The sequence below is a fragment of the Leopardus geoffroyi genome, chromosome B3, assembly GCF_018350155.1.
Source record: "Leopardus geoffroyi isolate Oge1 chromosome B3, O.geoffroyi_Oge1_pat1.0, whole genome shotgun sequence".
In the NCBI taxonomy this organism is placed as follows: Eukaryota; Metazoa; Chordata; class Mammalia; order Carnivora; family Felidae; genus Leopardus; species Leopardus geoffroyi.
The window spans coordinates 53,658,720-53,681,833 of NC_059337.1; the positions used below are offsets into that span (position 1 = coordinate 53,658,720).

The window sequence follows — 23,114 nt, forward strand, 5'->3', positions numbered from 1 at the left end:
TAATAGCTCCCAGTGTGTATAAAATAATACCCAAACTCTTTGCTTGATTTTCAAAGCTCTCCAGCTTTTGAAATTTTGTCATAGCTCTTTCACTTGGCCTTTTATTCCCACCCGTACCTTTCCATAAATGTTTGTTACGTTGTCTTTCTACTGTTCTTCAAAAACATAAACTTAACAAAAAAGCAGTTCTTGTTTACACACTGCAGTGTGTTTTTTTCTCAGCTACTCTCTACTTACTGGAATTTTATTCATTATTAAGAACATAGTTGAAATGCCATGCTGCTGCCTCCATGAAGGTCATTGAGGAAGTTAGTTGAGGACAATTGTATCTTCCCCTGTGGATTATAAATTTTTTTTTGAATAAGGATTATATCCTTATTTTCCCCCATTTTTTATCTTTAATAATGTCTAGCACAGTTACATTGAACTTTGATGACCTTCTGTTTCTAGTGAACAAATATAAAAATTAAAAGGATTATTCATTGTGCTGAAGTAAGGTTTATCCTTGAAATATAAACCAGATATAAAAAAATAAAAATAAAAATTGATCCCATTAGCAAGGCAAGTAATTTTTTTAATGTATAATTCAAATTATTAAGATAAACTTTTCAGCATCAATTACTGATAAAAATTTTTTTAACGTGAAGGGATTATATAATATGATAAAGTAGTGGCTCTCAAACTTTTGGGGTATCAGTGTCCTATTACATATTGGGGACTTAAAAGAGCTGTTCTTAAAAGGGTTTGTTTATGTGTCTCGATACTTACCATATTACAGAATAAAACCAAGAAATTTTTAAAATATTAGTTTGTGTTTAGGTAACAATAATAATCTGTCACATGTTAACACAAAAAAAAATTTTTCGAGAAAAAAAAGTGAAGAGAATAGAATACATACACTGTTTTACAAATCTCTTTAGTATCAGGCTTCATAGAAGACAGCTGGATTCTTATATTTGCTTTTGAATTTAATCTTATGATATCATACATCAAGAAGCCTCTGTAAAACACTAATCACTGAGAGAGTGAGAATGAAAAAATGCAAATATCTTAACATGATTCTGAAAATATTTTTGATCTCATGGACCTTTTGAAAGAGTCTTGGGGGCCATCAGGGGAAACTGGACACACTTTGAAAACTGCTGTATTAAAATATATTTCCTTTATACTAAGAAATTAATATAATGAATAAACAGTAATGGATTAAGATAAAATAGAATTCTAAATATTGCATGTCTATGTGATTATATACTGTTAGAGAAAATATAATGAAACTTGCTAATACCTAAAAATGTGAAATACTTTGTATTTATTTTTAAAAAATTAACATACAAGGAAGAATTGCCAGAGAAAACTTAGGTTCTGAGTGGATAGATTAAATAGTAAAAAGAGGGCACCTGAGTGGCTTAGTCGGTTCAGTGTCTGACTTTGGCTCAGGTCATGATCTCATGGTTATGAGTTCGAGCCCTGCATCAGGCTCTGCACTAACAGTGCAGAGCCTGTTTGGGATTCATTCTCTACCTCTCTCTCTCTTCCTCTTCCTCTCCCCCTCTCTCTCTCTCTCTGTCTCTCTCTCTCCCCTCCCCTCTCTGCCCCTCCCCTGCTGTCTCTCTCTTTCTAAATAAATAAACATACTTTAAAAAATATTGTAAAAAGAAAGAGCAAAGTAAGGCTAAATACACAATATACACAATATTAGTTACAGTCATCTTTAGATATTATACAGAATTTTGAAATGAAAATATTTTGGGGGGCACCTGATTGGCTCAGTCAGTTAAGCGTCTGACCCATGTATTCAGCTCAGGTCATGATCTCACAGTTCGTGGGTTTGAGCGCTACACAAACCTGACAGCACAGAGCTTGCTTGGGATTCTCTCCCTTCCCCCCTCTTTCTGCCCCTTCCTCACTCATGCTCTCTCTCTCTCAAAATAAATAAACATTTGAAAAATAATTAAAAGAGAAAGTATTTGTAAAGAAATAAGAGGTTTACCCACTGAGATTTGAAAATCTATTACCAAGTATATGTGGTCAAAATGTTCAAGTAGATTGAGTTGATTACTATAATAACCTCTTAAAAATTAATAACACAGTGATGGGAGGAAAATCCCATTTGATATTTCTTTTAAACAATAGATTTAAAATATTGAAAATAAGTGTCTTGATTTGTGATGCTGCCTAGAATTCACTATAGTAGGTTTCAGATGGATCAGACCACTGTCTAAAAAGTTCAGGATACATTTTTGGTCCATTTACCTCAGCCTTGATGGGGACATACAGACTGGGGTTTTTTTCAAAATACAGGACACCATCAGCATAAGATTACTGTAAAAATGACATTTGTGTTTAGTCTAATAGTACACGTAAGTGGAAGTAAGATAATGTGGTATTTATGGATGTAAGTATTCCGTTTTAACTTCCTTAGGTGGAAATTAAGATGACATATATAAATTTTTAAGGTTTATTATCCAAAATATTTAAAGTATTGATGCAACTTGATTTAGTGGCAGAAACAAGGTACATTTTAATAAGAAGAATGTAAAGCTCCATTACCAATTAAAGAAATGTAGATTAAAGATATAATTGTGACACTTAAGTGTTTTCATGATTATAAATTTGTGTTCTGCATAAGTAAACAACATAAATTACACATCTTAAGGTAAATATGACAATACAAAATGATTATATCTTTTTCTTTGCTCCATTTTATGAACAGAATTTATTTAACTGAAAATATGATTTGGGCAAGAAGGTTGATAAAGTTCAGTAAGTAACAAAAAGAGAAGTTGTTAAATTATTTTAGAAGAAAGTAATAGTTCGCTCTAATTTTTTCTCCTTAAAGAAACAAGGTCCAACTAATCCAATGCTTTTTCATCTTGTTCGGGATGTCAAACAGGTAAGAGATTATTTTTGTTTTTGAAAATGCAATTTAAAAATTTGGTTACACTTCATCTGTTCCTAAAACACATTTAAGTAATGTCCATCTCAAAAATAGCAATAAAGTGACACTTTTTAGAACAAGGTAAAATAAGGGCTACATTTGTGGTAACAAAAGTAAAGAGAATAGTGTACCAGAAACCAAGAAAAAAGGAAAGTTAATTATATTCAGACCAAGTTTTGTGAGCTTCTAGTCATCTGAGATAGACTGTGATGAATTTCATAATGCTCATTGGTCCATAAAGGAAGATTATTGATAAAATGTATCTTCTTTGTCTGTGTTCAGAAGAAATTTGTTTCCTGGGCCTTAGAGGACTTTGAATAAAGACATTGAGGGAAACACTGGATGATGATCTTCATGGCAGAGTTTGCCAAAAGTGCTGAAATGTTTGCGTTCATGTGCACATGGTTTCTCTTTTCATATTCAGTATTGGTCATGGTGGAATATATAGCACTGTCATGTGGTTTAAAGCCATTCTGTGGGGACTAAACTTGATGTACTAATATTTCCCTTCTCTTCTATTGGGATTCTTTGTGAATTAATAGTTTTAGACATCTATTAAAAATTTTATAGTCATTTAAAATATTGGTATCCAGTAGTTTTATTTTCCTAGGTGAAAAGGTATTCATTTAATTAACTGAAATATTTTTGTAGTTTCTGAACTAACGTGCTTTCTAGAATTCTTCAAACTTTTACTTGTTAGTATATGTAAGTGTACTATTAAATAACTGAAAAATTAAAATAGAAATGTCATTTTCTGTTTTGATTTTTTTGTGTTTTGTCACTTATTTAATACTAAACTAGCTTCCCATGGGAAAAACTTAGACTTTATTATACTTAAAAATATTTTTTTCTTTAATTCAATTTTTTCCAGGTGTTTTCCTTTATAACTTTATTAAAAAATTTTACATGTCATAAAATTCATTCAGAGCGTTCATTGGATTTTAGTATATTCACAGAGTTGTGCTACTGTGACTACAATCAAAAATTTTTTTTAATTTTTTAAAAGTTTATTTATTTATTTTGAGAGAGGCAGCCCGATCATGAGTGGGGAAGGGGTAGAGAGAGAGGGAGAGAATCGCAAGCAGACTTTGTGCTGTCAGCACAGAGACCAGTGGGGGCTTGAACTCACAGACTGTGAGATCATGACCTGAGCTGAAACCAGGAATCAGCTGCTTAACCAACTGAGCCACCCAGTCACTCCTACAGTCTAATTTTAGACTAACCCATTAGCAGTCACTCTCCATTCCTGTTTCTTTCTCTACTCCTTACTCTACTTTCTCTACTCCTCTGCCCCTTCCCTTGGCAACTGTTAATCTACTTTCTGTATGTCTGGATTTGCCTATTCTGGACATTTCACATTGTTTGTTTTGTTTTGTTGTTTAAATAATTAAAGCTTTTTTTTTTTTTTTCTTCCTAGACGCTTGAGTGATGGGAGAGACCTTTAGTCCACGGGTTTCTAATGTTTATTTGAGAGGCAGAGAGAGACAGAGCATGAGCTGGGGAGGGGCAGAGAGAGACGGATTCAGAGTCACAGAATGCGAAGCAGGTTCCAGGCTCTGAGCTGTCAGCATAGAGCTGGATGAGGGGCTCGAACTCATGAGCTGAGAGATCATGACCTGAGCTGAAGTTGAACGCTTAACCAACTGAGCTACCCAGGTGCCAGTCCAGCAGTTTATAAAACACATTTGCGTTATGATTTACTTATGTGGGTTAGCAGAAAGAACTGTAGTTGTTAATTCTAGAAACAAATATGAGATTTGGTATACACTACCTTTACCTTGGTGGCTATACTAAATAAGCCAAATTTTTTTATTTCTGTAAGTGAAAAATCCTAAAGTAAAGGCAGTAATTGACTATTTTCAATTCAAATTAAAGTTGAGTGTTATAAGTATTATCTGTATAGTTTGAGAAACTGCTTATTGTTTTTTTAGATAACTCGCATTATTTCCTGTAATTTTATTTCCCATTTAAATGGGACCATATCCTAATGGTATTTGTGAAGTTTTTATGTTTTTAATTTTTTAATGTTTGTTTATTTATTTCGAGAGAGAGAGAGAGAGAGAGAGAGCAGAGCAGGAGGAGAGAGAGGGAGAGAGAGAGAATCCCAAGCAGGCTCCATGCTCAGCATAGAGCCCTATGGGGGCTCAGTCTTGTTAACTGTGAGATATGACCTGAGCTGAAATTAAGAGTCAGACAGTTAACCAACTGAGCTGGCTGCCCAGCCACCCTTGTCAAATTTTTTATTTATTAATTTGAGTTTATTTATCTATTTTGAGAGAAAGAAAGTACAGGTGGGGAAGGGGCAGAGAGAGAGGGAGAGAGAATACTCAGGGTCCATTCCACAACCCATGCAATCATGACCTGAGCTGAAACCAAGAGTCAGACGCTTAACCTACTGAGCCACCTGGGCACCCCTTTAGTTTTATTTTTTTTAATTTGACACAGGTGCCTAGGTGGTTCAGTCGGTTAAGCATACCACTCTTGATTTCGGCTCAGGTCATGATCACATGGTTAGTGAGTTTGAGCCCTGCATTGGGCTCTGTGGTGACAGTGTAGAGCCTGCTTGCGATTCTCTCTTTCTCTCTCAGCCCCTCTCCCACTTGCATGCTCTGTTTCTCTCAAAACTAAATAAATAAACATTAAAAAAAAAAGTCCAACTCTTGATTTCAGCTCAAGTCATAATTTCAGGTGGTGAGATCAGTCCCATTGTTGGGCTTGTGCTGGGCATGGAGTCTACTTCAGATTCTCTCTCTCTCTCTCTCTGCCCTTCCCTCATGCACTTGCATGTTCTCTCTTCACAAATAAAAATAAAAATATCGTATATGACATCCTTGCTCATAAAGTATATTTTGAGGTTGCTCAAGACAAAAACAAAAATCTTGCACCTAAGATGAAAATACTTTTTATTTTTAAATCGGAGATTAAAGAATATAAGTATCTCGAAATTTAAAACTTCACAGATGAAACCAAATTATAAAAGGTATAAACATTTTTGTAATGTTTATTTTTGAGAGAGAGAGGGAGAATGAGTGGGGGAGGGGCAGAGAGAGAGGGAGACACAAAATCCAAAGCAGGCTCCAGGCTCTGAGCTGTCAGCACGGAGCCTGTTGTGGGGCTCAAACTCACAAACTGTGAGATCATGACTTGAGCCGAAGTCGGACACTTAACCGACTGAGCTACCCAGGTGCCCCACAGTATAAACATTTTTTAAAGTACTAAGTTCATGAGGTGATAATTAGGAAAATTGAAAGAATGGTGATGGTAGAAGGGCAGAATTAGTTGATATATGTAAATCATCTTATGATTAAGCCCTTTTAAAATTATTTAATGAGATTCACCAAATATTTGATTCTGAACAGGCAGTGTTTCCAAACTCACAAATGGCTCCTGTTCCAGGAGTTTATTTGTAAATTGATATCCTAGGGAAATGAAGTCTTAGTTCTAAACAGTGTTACAAGTGGTAGTTTAAATCTTAGATGAGGCTATAAAAACTTGTGTAACCTATAATATAGCCAATATAATTTTGGCTAAAAAATACTTATAAGTACTTATGGGTTTATTTGGAAACATAAGTAGCAATTACAGCATTATTTTTGCAGGAAAATGCAATTTATGGTATGTGCCACAGTGAAAATGGTATACTTGGCTCTTAGAAGTTCCTTTGCCTCTATGTGTGAAGTATTAGAGCAGTGGAAAGATAAAGGATCTGCTGCTGCAAGCCATATTTCAGAACTTCAGAATTATCTCTTCTTACAGAGGAAATGGAGGACCAAGTTACTCCCTTCTCCTGCAAAGATAGCTGCAACCCCAGCTTCCTGTAACAAGTAAACATTTGTCATTTTGGAGAGTAGGTGTCTTTATAGGCATGAATGGAAATATCGAGAAATATCTTGTCTATTTAAAACTAATGTTTTTGGGGCGCCTTTGTGGCTCAGTCATTTGGGCGGCCGACTACAGCTCAGGTCATGATCTCGTGGTCTGTGAGTTCGAGCCCTGCATCGGGCTCCGTACTGACAGCTCAGAGCCTGGAGCCTGCCTCTGATTCTGTGTGTCTCCATCTCTCTCTGTCCCTTGCTCTCTCTCTCTCAAAAATAATAAACATTAAAAAAATTAAAACTAATGTTTTGTTTCCAGGGAAATCTTCCTCCAGGATATAAGATCACCCTAATTGATATAGGACTTGTTATTGAATATCTTATGGGAGGAACTTACAGATGCACCTACACTCGGAAACGTTTTCGATTAATTTATAATAGTCTTGGTGGAAATAATCGGGTATGTAATATTTTGGGGGGATGGTTTATATGTGTACTTTATACACTTTGTAAGTTAAAAATTCATACACTTTAAAAGTTTAAAACTACTAAATATAAGAACAGTGAAGTAACATCATCTTAAAAATGGTTTTTTCAACTAAGATACATAGAAATATTTTGTAATCAAAATCTAAAATCATTTTTGTATGCATATACACACACATTTGTGTGTATGTGTATATGTATATATTTATACATTTATATGTGTATGTGTGTGTATACACATATACGTATATGTGTGTGTGTGTGTATATATATATATATTTGGATTGATTATTGAATTTTTATAGCATATTAGTATATTTAAGTCTGTAAAAACGAATAAGCTTTCATTTTCAGAGGTCTGGCCGAAATACCTCCAGCAGCACTCCTCAGTTGCGCAAGAGTCATGAATCTTTTGGCAATAGGGCAGATAAAAAGGAAAAAATGAGACACAATCATTTCATTAAAACAGCACAACCCTATCGACCAAAGGTATGTTTGCATAAATACTACCCTTTCTGAATTTTGTTCTTTCTAATTTACTAGTATTTATGAAATAAAAAATTGCTTGTTTTAGTAAGAATCAACTTATGTTTGTAGATACATTTTTGATTATTTATTTTCCCATATACAAAAAGATATTCATGATGAGTTAACAATTCTATTAAGTTTTTGTATTTAGCTGTGATAATGAAAATTTTTAAATATTTTGATAAATGCTAAACTGCCTCCTCTTATTCCACTTTAACTTGATTAGCAACATGCAAGACAATGTGTCTTATCCAAACTTGTCTTTCATTAAAATTATGTGTTATCAGATATTGAAATATTTAGGCCCTTTAATTTTGGAGAACTTTATTAAAAAGACATTTTTAAATTATTTGTTCATTCATTCAGGAATAGAATTTGTTGATTCATCACTTAACTTATAACACCCAGTGCTCATCCCATCCAGTGTCCTCCTTAATGCCCCTTGCCCCTTTAGCCCTTTCCCCCACCCAGCATCCTGCCAGCAACCCTCAATTTGTTCGCTGTATTTTAGGAGTCTCTTATGGTTTGTCTCCCTCTCTGTTTTTATCTTATTTTTGCTTCCCTTCCCTTATGTTCATCTGTTTTGTATCTTAAATTCCACCAATGAATGAAATCATATGACATGTCTTTCTCTGACTGACTTACTTAGCTTAGCATATTACACTCATTCCAGCCACATTATTGCAAATGGCAAGATTTCATTCTTTTTCATCGCTAAGTAGTATTCCATCGAATATATATACACCACGTCTTCTTTATCCATTCATCAATTGATGGACATTTGGACTTTTTCCATACTTTTGGCTATTCTCAAAAGTGTTGCTGTAAACATTGGGGTGCATGTGCCCCTTTCAGATCAGCATTTTTGTATCCTTTAGATAAATACCTCATTCTGCAATTGCTGGGTGGTAGGATAGTTCTATTTTTAATTTTGTGAGGAACTTCCATACTGTTTTTAAGAGTGGCTGCACCAGTTTGCATTCCCATCAGCAGTGTGAAAGCTTACCCCTTTCTCTGCATCCTCGCCAGTATCTGTTGTTGCCTGAGTTGTTAATTTTAACCATTCTGACAGGTGTGAGGTAATATCTCAGTGTGGTTTTGATTTATATTTCCCTGATGATGAGTGATGTTGAGCATTTTTTATATATATATATATAAGTTAGCCATCTGGATGTCTTCTTTGGAAAAGTGTCTATTGATGCAAATACCTTTTTTTTTTTTTTTTTAGAAATAACATTTTGGTAAAATTTGAGCTATAATAAAATCAAGTATATAAAATTTATACTATTTTGATTTGATTTGTGCAGTTGTATGAAGTTGAACAGTACAAAGGAGATTTTATAAAATTCTGAGATTAACATCATATGGCCTTATTATAATGAATCTTAGACATTTGTTTTCCCTTGAAGATTGATACAGCTGTGGAAGAAGGAAAGAAAAAAAGAGCCAAAGATGAAATTGTAGACATTGATGATCCGGAAACCAAGCGCTTTCCTTATCCACTTAATGAACTGTTAATTTGGGCCTGCCTTATGAAGAGGCAGGTCATGGCCCGTTTTTTATGGCAGCATGGTGAAGAATCAATGGCTAAAGCATTAGTTGCCTGTAAGATCTATCGTTCAATGGCATATGAAGCAAAGCAGAGTGATCTCGTAGATGATACTTCAGAAGAATTGAAACAGTATTCGAAGTAAGTTAGATTTTATCATTTCATTTAAAAAATACATCAAGATCATATTTAAATGGAGGTTATAGTGTCATGCACTATGTGGGTATATATGTATATATATATATATAATTTTATTGGTACAATTAAAATATATTTGTTATTTTTTCTAAATTCAGAAGGAAACATTGCTGCTTATGCATGTAAAAAGAGGTTTATTATATTGTTTAAATTCAAGAGTTAAATATTTTGGCAAGAAAGAAATCCATAAGTCATCTTATTAACTGCACATACTAGCAATTAATTCGATTAGGAAAAGTTTCATTTGAAGTGGTAAGGAAAAGAAGAAAGTGAGGTTTGAACTGTGTTCTAAGGAAATGAATTCAACTGGAAGGGCATTTCAGAGGTGGAACTACATATATTGAAGAGTAAAACAGTTCACAGAAGTTTACACTTAGAGGAATAATAGAATATTAAGCTGAAAAGATACTTTGTAGTAAACTTTATGATAGAAAATAGGACCTCCCTCTGCCAAAATGGACTGTCTTTGGAAGAGAGTCAGAGTTGTACTGAAAATAACAAGCAGGGATCTTAGAATTACTTACTGAGTATCTAAGGTTCAGGTGTTTTCATGATTAGGTTAGTCCCTGTTCACATTAGTCTTTCTACTGGCTATCAACCCTTTTCTATGTTTGAAATACTATATAGATACGACTTTTTGAACAGAGCATCTGAACATTGTCAGTTTGGGTTTCCTGTGAAACTGCAGGTTTATTTCCAAGATGAGGAGAAAGTGCTCTAGAGTTACCTTTTCAGACTTGTTCTTAATGTGACATATTTTAATATTTTGTGATATCCACGTAGTAGTAGATATCTGAAAACATAGAGCTGTGATTCTAATGCCTTACAGTTCCCTGATTGTGTGTGTGAAAATATTAAAAATGGGAACATGTTATGAAATTATTTAAGAATAATGTTTAAAACTGCAGTTTGGTAGTATGAATGTTTTGGTTTTTATCTTTTGATAGTGATTTTGGTCAACTCGCAGTTGAATTATTGGAACAGTCCTTCAGACAAGATGAAACCATGGCTATGAAATTGCTCACTTATGAACTGAAAAACTGGAGTAACTCTACCTGCCTCAAGTTGGCAGTTTCTTCAAGACTTAGACCCTTTGTAGCCCACACCTGTACGCAAATGTTGTTATCTGATATGTGGATGGGAAGGCTGAATATGAGGAAAAATTCCTGGTACAAGGTATACTTTAGAAACAATTTGGTATAAAGTGTGTGATTAGATAAAAAGAACAGAGGAATTAGCCCAGATATATAGTAAAATGCCCTGATTTATGAGGGTGGTGGAGGTGGCAGTGTTGGCGTTTTATCTCAAGTGGCATGAAATGGCCTCTTTTTTCTTCCCTATTCTTCACTCTGAATCCTTTTCAAGTGTAATGTATAATGATTATTGCCTCTTTCTGAGCCAGAGGCATGAGGGCAACAAATGGAAGTGTTGGTGTTTATAGCCCTGAGCAGGCATGAAAAAAAGTTGCTTCTTTATGAAAAGATAATTTCAAATTCTCAAGTTCAGGACCTGTCTACTAACTTAATAATTTGTTACTTTTAATTTACTTGAAGTATATTGGATGTACCTAGTCTTTATGGTTAAGAATTTGGATAAAATGTTGACTGGTACTTTGGGTTCGTCACAGTGAGAGATACTACTTTAAACTTTCCTTTTCATTATCTTATATCTTAAATAAGGTACAGAAATGTTGAAGGCAGAAATCAGGCAAGTAGTTTAACCATTGTTAAGTGGGTAACAAATACTGATCATCTAATAAAAATAATGGTGAAAGATTAACCAATAGAAAACCTGATACACAATTATAATTTCTTTGTGTTTTAGCATTTTGCAATAATAAATAAATTTTACATATAAACTTGTTTGTTTATAGAGGCACAAGCTGAATAATCATGTTATGACATGGAACACTTGCATTGAGATTTAGGATAAAATTAGGCACATAGCAATTTCATAAGGCTTTAATTTTATTTAAACAAAAATGTGTTTTCTGAACAGATTATGAACTGTTTTTTTTAAAAGGACACATCTATAATAATTCTATAATAATTATTAAGTCTTTTCTATATCATCATAATCATAATATTGACATGTTTTGTTACTCCTTAAAATAATTCAACCTGGGCCTCTTAAAATATAATATGTAAGTAAAAAATGATGTTTTTGAGTTTTTTTTTCCCCTATGCTAACAGGGGCAAACTGGCTAACTAATAATCAAGATATTTAATAGCTTTTTATTCTTGAAGGTCATTAATTTTAAAATGTAAACTTACGTGCTTCTAAATTTTTAGGTCATATTAAGCATTTTAGTTCCGCCTGCCATATTAATGCTAGAATATAAAACAAAGGCAGAAATGTCTCATATTCCACAATCTCAAGATGCCCATCAAATGACAATGGAAGATAGCGAAAACAACTTTCAGAACATAGCAGAAGAGATTCCCATGGTAAGGAGAAAAAATGTTTTTAAGTAAATATAAATTTTTTGTGAATAAATACATGATAAGTGTTATTTTTATTTTAGGAAGTGTTTAAAGAAGTAAGAATATTGGACAGCAGTGAAGGAAAGAATGAAATGGAGATACAAATAAAATCAAAAAAGCTTCCCATTACACGAAAGTTTTATGCCTTTTATCATGCACCAATTGTAAAATTCTGGTTTAATACGGTATGTTGTATGTTTTTAAGCTGTATGAGCATAACAGTTTTAAAGGATAGGCTTTAGGGGACCTTTGGTCTAAAGTCCGTATTAACTTTGACATAACTTAGATTACTGACAAGCCATTTTCCATTTAAAAGAGCACATGTTTAACTTAGTTTTATCTCATTTGCCATCATAAAAAATGACAAACACTAACAAATCTTAGATCAAATTGAAACTAGAAATTTTCTAAGCAAAAATGTGATAACCATATGCCTTTGTAAGTGGGTATCAAATACTAATTGTCCACCAAAAACATTGGCAAAAGTTAACCAGAAGAGACACTGTGTCAGTATGTCAGAAAGACATGTCTTTGTGCTTTAGGATTTTGCAGAGAATATGTAGACTTTTTGAAATGAACCTTTTTGCAGTGTTAATTTGAAGGTCAGAAGTAATCTAGGTCATTCATATCGTTTTATTTATCGGCTTATTTCCTTAATCATACTATAGTACATGTTTTATCATATGACACATAATTGGCTTTTCTCTTGCCCTCTGGAAGAACAGTTTTTTTCTCCCAGGTAAATATGTCCATGGGGGAGAGGCTCACCTCAAGAAATATATGAGATTAGCCCCAACTTTTAACCATGGGTTGAGTGAATGAGTTTTTATTCCCCTTCCCAGAAAAATTCTTAAAAAAAAAATTTTTTTTAATGTTTATTTATTTTTGAGAGAGACAGAGTATGAGTGGGAGAGGGGCAGAGAGAGGGAGACACAGAATCTGAAGCAGGCTCCAGGCCTTGAGCCCTCAGCACAGAGCCTGACGGAGGGCTCAAACTCACAGACTGCAAGATCATGACCTGAGCTGAAGTTGGATGCTTAATTGACTGAGCCATCCAGGCGCCCCCCAGAAAAATTCTTAAATTGTGTATTTTATTATTATTTTATTGTTTTTCACTTTCATCACGTTTGCATTCATGTGAGTGACTATTTAAAAATGGATAGCCCTGGTGACCAAATAGAGATATCTCTTTCTTATTTATTGGAGTTTACTTCCCTACCCTGCCATGTCTTTAATCATGAATATGGCTTATTTTAACACTTGGAGAGGCAGGGAGAGTGATGTGAGGATTCTTGAATACAATTGTTTAAGGGTCAGCTAAGTCTTGGGTTTCCTCTGTAATGAAATGACTCTTCAGATGTTGTTATACATAGATCTTATCACTTTACCCCAATCTTTTCTGTTAAGAGTATCACAAGTGGGATGATCCCTTACCTAGGGAAGATGCTTTTTTTTGTTCTTAATTGGTTTATTTTGAGAGAGCGAGAAAGAGAGAGTGACATGCTAGCAGGGAAGGGCAGAGAGAGGGAGAGAGAGAATCCCAAGTAGGCCCATGCCATCAGGTCAGTGCAGAGCCCAATGTAGGACTCAATCCCATGAACTATGAGATCATGACCTGAGCCAAAATCAAGAGTGGGATGCTTAACCCACTGAGCCACCCCTGTGCCCCAGGAAAATGGTTTTCATATCTGTTTTCATTTCTTGGGATTCAAATCCACAGTGACTGGGAGTTAGGAAAATACCAGTTGTATTTCTGGGAATGCTGTTTGGTTGGGAGAAGAAGGAAGCGGGTAGTATGTGTTTCTTGATGATGATAGTGATGAATTTCTATAATATATTTAACATATAGGTATAAGTTAAATTGAATTATATGAACTATGCTGAGAACATAAATCTTGTATAATTTCTCCTGTGTGAAGTACTGAAAAGTCATCAAAGTTCTAGAACAACACAGTTATACTCTGGGAACCATTTGTATTTTGATTGATAAAAGCAGTGTATACACTGAAGAGTTACTTCTAAAACTTTAAAGATTGAAGCTGGGAGATAGTTCACAGGGGTTCGTTTAGTCTCTTTTTCTGTGTGTTTAAAAATTTTTATAGTAAAACATTTTACTTCATAATACTGTTTATATTTTTTATTTTTTTTAATTAGCTGGCATACTTAGGATTTCTGATGCTTTATACATTTGTGGTTCTTGTACAAATGGAACGATTACCTTCAGTTCAAGAATGGATTGTTATTGCTTATATTTTTACCTATGCTATCGAGAAAGTCCGTGAGGTATGTCTTTAGTTTTTCCTACCAGTAACTTACTATATGTGTGGAAGGTGTTTTGTTTGTTTTTTGGTATGAATATGGGTATGGGTATGGGTATGTGTTATCATTTCAGTAGGTGATGACATTATAGAACATGTTTATTTTTACTGTTCTAAAAATTGTGGCGTAAGAATAGAAATCAGTGGGGGTGCCTGGCTGGCTCAGTTGATTAAGTGTCTCTCTTTTTTTTTTTTTTTTTTTTTTTTTGAGACAGAGAGAGACAGAGCATGAACGGGGGAGGGTCAGAGAGAGAGGGAGACACAGAGTCTGAAACAGGCTCCAGGCTCTGAGCAGTCAGCACAGAGCCTGACTCGGGGCTCGAACTCACAGACCGCGAGATCATGACCTGAGCCGAAGTCGGCCGCTTAACTGACTGAGCCACCCAGGCGCCCCAAGTGTCTGACTCTTGATCTGAGGATCATGAGTTCATGTTTTATATATTTATGGAATCTGTTGTTTTACAAACATGTTTGAAAAAATTAAATTGTTAAATGAAAAAAGTAAGTTGCAAAGAATTTTTTTTTTATTTTTTTTATTTTTTTCAACGTTTACTTATTTTTGGGACAGAGAGAGACAGAGCATGAACGGGGGAGGGGCAGAGAGAGAGGGAGACACAGAATCGGAAACAGGCTCCAGGCTCTGAGCCATCAGCCCAGAGCCCGACGCGGGGCTCGAACTCCCGGACCGCGAGATCGTGACCTGGCTGAAGTCAGACGCTTAACCGACTGCGCCACCCAGGCGCCCCTGCAAAGAATTTTTTTAAGCGCACATTCATAAAATAGTTCTGTAAGGATTCTTTAGATTATGATAACAGTGGTTGCCTCTAGTCGGAAGGGAAGTTAATTGGCCGAGGAACCAAAAGTGGATGGGAGACTTTTCAGTACTTACTTTTTTTAATGTTTATTTACTTTTGAGAAGAGAGAGAGAGAGCAAGCACAAGCCAGGAAGGAGCATAGAGAGGGAGGGCACTCGGAATCTGAAGCAGGCTCCGTGCTGACAGCAGAGAGCCTGATGTGGGGCTCAAACTCGTGAACCATGAGATCATGACCTGAGCCAAAGTCAGACACCTAACCGACTGAGCCACCCAGGCGTCCCTTCAGTACTTATTTTTATATACACTATAATTTTAAAGCTGTAAATATATTACCATTCCCCACCCAAAAAAATTTTTTTAAAATTTTTATATTTAAGGGAAGAGATAAGTACAGGTACTTAAACCACTGAGTTGTTTACTTTCTGCAAATAAGACACCTTTGGAAGATTCTACCAGGATATTCTTTTGTTGTTTCGATGAGAAATAAAACAACTTTCAGAAGTATCTCACTTTCTAGAGAACTGTGTTCTAATTTGAGATTTTCAAATTATTAGTAAGATGACCTTGATTGAATAGGTCATTTATTTGTGGGTATATATACATACTTATATGGGTTTATATATACACACACATATATGTATGTGGAATGAGGACAAGTAGTATCTGTCTCTGATATCTTACTGAATTGTTTTAGTGGTCAAATACATCATCAGATGCCAAGATAATCAAACATATTTTGCCAAATGCCATGTGAGAAATACTGTATAATTTCACTTATATATGAGATCCAACAAAAAAAAAAAACCAAACAAGCAAACACAAAAACAGACCTGTAAATACAGAGAACAAAGTGATGGTGGAGGAGGAGGAGAGGAGAGATTGGCAAAACGAGTGAAGGGGAGTAGGAGGTACTGACTTGTAGTTATGGAATGAATAAGTCATGGGGCTGAAATGTACAGCATAGTTGGAATATAGTCATTGGTATTGTAACAGCATTGTGTGGTGACAGATGGTAGCTACACTTGTGAACATAGCATAAGGTACAGAGTTGTTGAATCACTATGTTGTATACATGAAGCTAATGTAACATGTGTTAACTGTACTTCAATTAAAAAAAATACTTTGAAATATTAAAAGATATAAAATTCTACTGTGATATTATAATTGAATGCTGGTATATGTTTTAATAGGAAGAAACTGATTTCTTAAACAGCTTAGTTTTTTGTTTTTTTGTTTTTTTTTTTTTTCCTTAGATCTTTATGTCTGAAGCTGGGAAAATAAGCCAGAAGATTAAAGTGTGGTTTAGTGATTACTTCAATATCAGTGATACAATAGCCATAATTTCTTTCTTCATTGGATTTGGACTAAGATTTGGAGCAAAATGGAACTTTGAGAATGCATATGATAATCATGTTTTTGTTGCTGGAAGATTAATTTACTGTCTTAACATAATATTTTGGTATGTGCGTTTGCTAGACTTTCTAGCTGTAAATCAACAGGCAGGACCTTATGTAATGATGATTGGAAAAATGGTAAGTTGAGAGGCATCTAATAATATTCATGGGTTTCTTGATATGTTTTCTTAAAATCATAAAAACCTGTTACTAACATAGTTTTGCTTGAATTAGAGAATGTTACTTCATTTTTATTTGCTTCATACTTCAAATCAGCCATTCCTCCAGATATTAACTTTTGAAGAAAATATGTGATGGGATAAGATTATGAAAACCATATTTTTTTGTTTTATCTTAAAATGTTTTAGTTTTTAAATGCTACTTTCTAGAAGCATTTGAGATGAGAATGAAAAATACAAGTTTATTAGCTACCATTGTTGAAGTTCTTTTCATCTTTACTACTACTACTAATACCCTAAACCAGTCCATCATCTGGCACCTGCAGTAATGTAGTAAAATCTGTTTACTCATAACCACTGTGGTCTATCTTTATATTATAGCTAGAGTAATTTCAAAATGCATATCTGAATATGTCATACCCGCTTTGTAAAAAATCTAAAGCTTTTTCATTACCCCTAGAGATCATTATACTTAATGAAATCCTTAAACCCTGCCCAGTATGACTTCTTGCTTTTCTTCTTTTACTTTTAATTTTGAGTTAATTATTGATTCACATGCAGTTTTAAGAAATGATGGAGATCTTATGTACTTTTTACCTTGTTTCTTCCAATAGAAACATCTTCCTTGCTTTCTAAGTCTCATGTCTTTTTTTTTTTTTTTAAATATATGAAATTTATTGTCAGATTGGTTTCCATACAACACCCAGTGCTCATCCCAAAAGATGCCCTCTTCAATACCCATCACAGAGATCTAAGTCTCATCTCTTAACCAGTTTTTGACCTCTTAACTATGCTGTAGTCATACAGGCTTTTCTCTAATTTTTTTAACATAGTCCCTATCATGGTACCATAGCTTATGTTCTTCTTTCTGCCAGAAATGACTACCCTTATCTACACTGACATCCTTAGCTTTTTTGACTAAGTTAGGTTTATCCTACAGATCACATCTCCAACATGATTTTTTTAGGGGAGTTTTTTTTATCTTTTTCTGCTAGATCAGGTTTATTTGCTGTATAATTTGATGGGGCCCATGTTCCTCTTCTACAGAATATTTATATCTGTCTAACTATATTTTATTTTATTAAAAAAATTTTTTTTAACATTTATTATTGAGAGACAGAGACAGCATGAGCATGGGAAAGGCAGAGAGAGGGGAGATACAGAATTATTGTTAATTTATTGCAAATATATGCAAATGTCATAATGATTTTTTAGGTTGATTTATTGTAGTAGATTAAAGTACAGATTTATTGTAAATGTAGTGTCTTAATCTGTGTGGGTCTTCCCCCTGTAGATTATTATTTGTGGATGAATACTATGTTGTTGGAGTAAGACAGTATTCACTTTTTTAGATGTAAATACTGAGCACTTGTACACTTAGCTAAGTGGATAGAAATTAACTCTTAGAATTCTTGAATAATGATGTCACTTAATTCTTAGAATTCTTGAGTAATGATACCAAAATTCACATTGTGATTTAACAGTAAATTTTTTTTTATTGATTTATTAGGTGATAGTTCAATTAGGCTCCTTTTCAACTTTGTTGAAATTAAAGAATTGCAGACTACCTGATTTGTAAAAGGATTTTTTAACCATTTATTGGTTTCATTTATTTTTTCAACACCCATGCTGATAATTCAGTTTATTGTTTTACTTAGCTCCTAGGAGGTTTTCACAGTGTAGGATAAGGCACCATGGTGTGGAGTTCAAGATGGGTGAGAACAAATACCTTTTTGTATATGAAGTGGGCAAAGAACAAATATCAAAGGGAGGTAGAAGAGCGAGTCTGAACCTCCAGTATAACAATACAACAATTTTAAGAAAGAGCACGTATGGAAATTGATTCCCTGAATCTGCCCATGTGTCTATACCTCTTTAAATCTTCATGGACTCAAGATAAGCAGACTCCAGTTGGAACCAGGGATATGGTTCATTGTATAGAAAATGATCTGAACCTGTCTAGCTTCACAAATCAATTTTTACATAATCTCCTTGACATTAAGGTTTATGTAGTGATGAGATTTTTCCTGAATGCTAATACTAGAAATAAAAAGAAATACAAAAGATTCTAGTTGTCTATTACAACGTTAAAAACTATTTTAACATGAATAATTGTCGTTGTTTTTAAATTCCCATATATTTTAACATTGTTCATTTTTTAACAGGTAGCCAATATGTTCTACATTGTAGTGATTATGGCTCTTGTATTACTTAGTTTTGGTGTTCCCAGAAAAGCAATACTTTATCCTCGTGAAGCACCTTCTTGGACTCTTGCTAAAGATATAGTTTTTCATCCATACTGGATGATTTTTGGTGAAGTTTACGCATATGAAATTGATGGTAAGGGTTTATGTTTACAAATTCATCTTTTGGTTATTTTATGTTTTAAAGTTAGATTGCATTACAGTAATATTACATATTTTCACAAGTCAAAATATTACTAACCTAAGCCCTCTCAAAATACATTAGTTTAGCCCAGGGGGAGGAAAAACTACAAAAATTAATTGGAAAAAAGTATTTTTAGAACTTTTTCAGCCATAAATGGAAATCTGGCCTAACCTGGCTTACAAAATAAGGACATATATTAGCTCATGTGACACAGAATTCAGAGGTAGTGGTCTTTGGAGTTTGTTAATTCATAGCTGTTAACATTTGTTCTTTATTATCCCACTGCTCTGTAATCACAATGTCTGATTCATACAGGTTTCCTTTATGATTGGAAGACTGTCACTAGTAGAGGAAAGAGAGTGTTTTCTTTGGTTCTCTTAAGGGTAAAATGTCCCTTTCCCAGAAGCCCCCTATTTAACCTGTTCTTTCAAACTCATTAGCTCACATTGGCTTCATCCTGCTTATCTCCGAAACAGTTGGGGTGAGGGTAATAGGATTAGAACTAATCCAAATATGGTAGTGGATAAACTCTTGAATTACAAAATTCAACTGCACAGGTAATAAACTTTTTAAAATTGTTTTAGCTCATGAGGCTAGATAGCTTGTGAACATGGGTGATGCTGCCAGCTTTCAGGGATGTTCTACAAGACCTCTACATTTGCATTATAGAATCTTTATTTTGCATTATAGAATCTTTGTTTTGTTAGTTTTGCTCTTGATCTCTTTTATACTCTCTCTCATCTTTATTCCTCCCTCACCCCATACCTGTGTTGCTCCCTAGGCACCTATTTATTTAGAGGATGGTTGTTACCAGATTTTGCTTAAAACTGTGAGGTTTTACCAGTCTGGTCAAATTTTATGTTTAATGCTTTCCTGTTTAATGCCCTTTTCAGGTTTTCATTTTCTGCTTTTTTTCTGATGTAGTTCTAGTTTAGTATTATAAAGTATTGGATATAGCTTTTTAGTCTCCTTCATTCTCTTCCTTGGGTACTTGCTTTGTCAAACTAATGTGAATAGAATGGAAATAGATTCCTAAAGCTTTTTTTAAAAAAAATGTTGACAGAGAGAGAGAGAGCGCGTGCGCACACACACGCAATGGGAGGGGCAGAGAGAGGATCCCAAGCAGGCTTCTCTTGCTGTCAGCAGAGTCCAAGTCGGGCCTCAAACACACGAACCATGAGATAGTGACCTGAGCCGAAATTAAGAGTCAGAGTCTTAAGTGACTGAGCCACCCAGGCACCCCAAGAGTCATAACGCTTTTTTTTTTTTTAATTTTTTTTTTTTTTCCAACGTTTATTTATTTTTGGGACAGAGAGAGACAGAGCATGAATGGGGGAGGTGCAGAGAGAGAGGGAGACACAGAATCGGAAACAGGCTCCAGGCTCCGAGCCATCAGCCCAGAGCCCGACGCGGGGCTCGAACTCACGGACCGCGAGATCGTGACCTGGCTGAAGTCGGACGCTTAACTGACTGCGCCACCCAGGCGCCCCTAACGCTTTTTAAGACCAAAAGAACGTTGTGCATTTGAGTGTTTCAGTGGTGTATATATTTTTAAATGATTACTAAACAAATGCTAATTATAAGCATTTATATAAAACTTGTCACTAATTCATGATTATTTAATTCTTCTTTTTTTTTTTCAACGTTTATTTATTTTGGGGACAGAGAGAGACAGAGCATGAACGGGGGAGGGGCAGAGAGAGAGGGAGACACAGAATCGGAAACAGGCTCCAGGCTCTGAGCCATCAGCCCAGAGCCCGACGCGGGGCTCGAACTCATAGACCACGAGATCGTGACCTGGCTGAAGTCGGATGCTTAACCTGCGCCACCCAGGCGCCCCCATGATTATTTAATTCTAATGCTTACCCTACTTAAATTATTTTGCTTTATACTTTTAATACCCTGGTGGGTACTAAAGCCCTTCCCTTCCTTGTTTTTATTCAGCTGTGTTCTGGTTTCAGAAACATTCCTGGTGAGGTTGATGAAAACCAAGGAATTAAAATCTAATCATTATCTATGAGAGGCACTTAAACCACTCTTTCAACCTTCTTTTGTGACATAGTAAGATAAACTCAGTAATCTTCATGTTTGTAAATTTACTATGAGTTTACCATACCCTTTTATAGTTGTTATTTTTTCTTACAGAAATGCTATAGTGTGGCTAAATCTGAGAATTTTCTTCTACTTAATGTTCCTTGAACTAAACCCTGCCTTGAATTGCATACATAATACAACTGTATACCGTCTCATCTAGATTAGGGTGGTAGAACAGATACCCACATCCTTCACAAAATTTTTCTATTTTGGATTTTTTGAGAAAGAGACTGAGAGAGAGAACATGAGCGCAAGCCAGGGAAGGGCAGGAGTGGGAGGGAGAGTTTTAAGCAGGCCCACATGCAGCACAGAACCTGATGGGGGGCTCCATCTCAGGACTGTGGGATCATGACCTGGGTAGAAATCAAGAGCGGGACGCTTAACCAGCTGAGTCACTCAGGTGTCCCTATGTTAGAATATTTTTAAGTTTGTGTTCCAACTGCTTGCCCAGAAGCTTTTACTAGAATCTGAAACAGGTTTCTACATAATCGAAACTTCCTTCAAAAGTATGTAAATACTAATTTAAAATAGTTACTGGTGTGAATACTATATCTAAACTGTTTTCTTCTTTCCAAAGTGTGTGCAAATGATTCCACTATCTCTCAAATCTGTGGTCCTGGGACATGGTTGACTCCATTTCTTCAAGCGGTCTACCTCTTTGTACAGTATATCATTATGGTCAATCTTCTTATTGCATTTTTCAAGTAAGAATTTTATGCAGTTGCTTATTATAATGAGATCATTTAATATATAGTTTTCATTTTGAAGGATATGTACAAAATTTCAAATACGAAAACTTCGTAGAGCTTAAACTATTAAAATTATCTTTGAAAATTACGAATAGGAAGGCATGCTTTTTCAAATCAACATGCAGTTCTTTTATAAATTTAACCTTGATTTGGTAGTTTTACTATGTTGCCAAGGAATACACATTTAGTATATAAAACAGAAAGGCAAATAGAAAATTCATCAGTAATCTCATTTATATTTTTTGGTGTACCTCTTTCTGTTATTTTTTATGAATATTTGTGAATACTTTTCTGTTCAGAAATAATGTTCTTATATTTTGTATACTGTTTTTAATTAAGCAAAACATGACTATTATTCAACATTAATAAATACCCCTCTCCAGTTTTTTTTAATGTTTATTTATTTATTTTGAGAGACAGCGGGGGAGAGACAGAGACAGAGAAAATCCAAGCAGGCTCTGAGCTGTCAGTACAAAGCCAGATATGGGACTTAAACTCACAAGCAGTTAGATCATGACCTGAGCTAAAATCAAGAGTGGGACGCTTAACTGACGAAGCTACCCAGGCACCCCACTCCAGTTTCAGGAATATCTGATATTCCATGATAGACCCGAATTTTTCAACCAATATGTTACATTGTTGAGTTTGTCTATGATTTTTTTGTTCTCAAAAACCATGTGGTTAAATTTTTATCCATCCTTAAGTATGTTTTCCTAAAAGTAGAACTGTTTGATATATGCATTTTTAGGACTTTCTGCATTTAAACTAAAGTAGACTTGCATCTTCAAATCTCTGCCAACACTAGGTATTGTTATCTTTAATGGTTGCTGGTTTGATAGTACATAAAAGTATATTGTTTTTATTTGCGCTTACTTTGCTTCTACTAAGATTTATTATTTTCTTATGGTTTTGTCATTTATATATAATTTTAAAATTTTAGGATCATATTTTCTGCTCATTTTTCTGGGAGTTTATAATTAAGACCTTCAATAGTATCAAACTTGTGCCTTATACATACTGTATGAATTTTTTCCAGTTTCTCATTTGCCTTTTACTTTATGTATGGTAGAGTACTCTTTGGAATCCTTGTTTAGAACAGAATTATAATAAAATATCTAGTATTTAAAACTTTAAAGTATGATTAACTATGTTTGTTTTATTTTTTTCCCTTTGTTATTCA

At 34.5% G+C, this 23,114-nt stretch overlaps 1 protein-coding gene across 3 annotated transcripts in view; it reads left to right on the plus strand.

Moving 5' to 3' along the window:
- Positions 1 to 23,114, plus strand: part of TRPM7 (transient receptor potential cation channel subfamily M member 7) — a 123,207-nt gene that overhangs the window by 65,904 nt on the left and 34,189 nt on the right. For 2 of the 3 annotated variants that reach the window (XM_045449755.1, XM_045449757.1), the window contains exons 13-23: positions 2,840 to 2,893; positions 7,073 to 7,213; positions 7,594 to 7,728; positions 9,177 to 9,457; positions 10,462 to 10,690; positions 11,806 to 11,961; positions 12,039 to 12,182; positions 14,152 to 14,280; positions 16,384 to 16,662; positions 18,869 to 19,043; positions 21,763 to 21,889. In XM_045449755.1, the coding sequence (XP_045305711.1) occupies positions 2,840 to 2,893; positions 7,073 to 7,213; positions 7,594 to 7,728; positions 9,177 to 9,457; positions 10,462 to 10,690; positions 11,806 to 11,961; positions 12,039 to 12,182; positions 14,152 to 14,280; positions 16,384 to 16,662; positions 18,869 to 19,043; positions 21,763 to 21,889 (1,850 nt within the window). The remainder of the gene's footprint in view (positions 1 to 2,839; positions 2,894 to 7,072; positions 7,214 to 7,593; positions 7,729 to 9,176; positions 9,458 to 10,461; positions 10,691 to 11,805; positions 11,962 to 12,038; positions 12,183 to 14,151; positions 14,281 to 16,383; positions 16,663 to 18,868; positions 19,044 to 21,762; positions 21,890 to 23,114) is intronic. The other variant, XM_045449756.1, reaches the window with a different exon arrangement.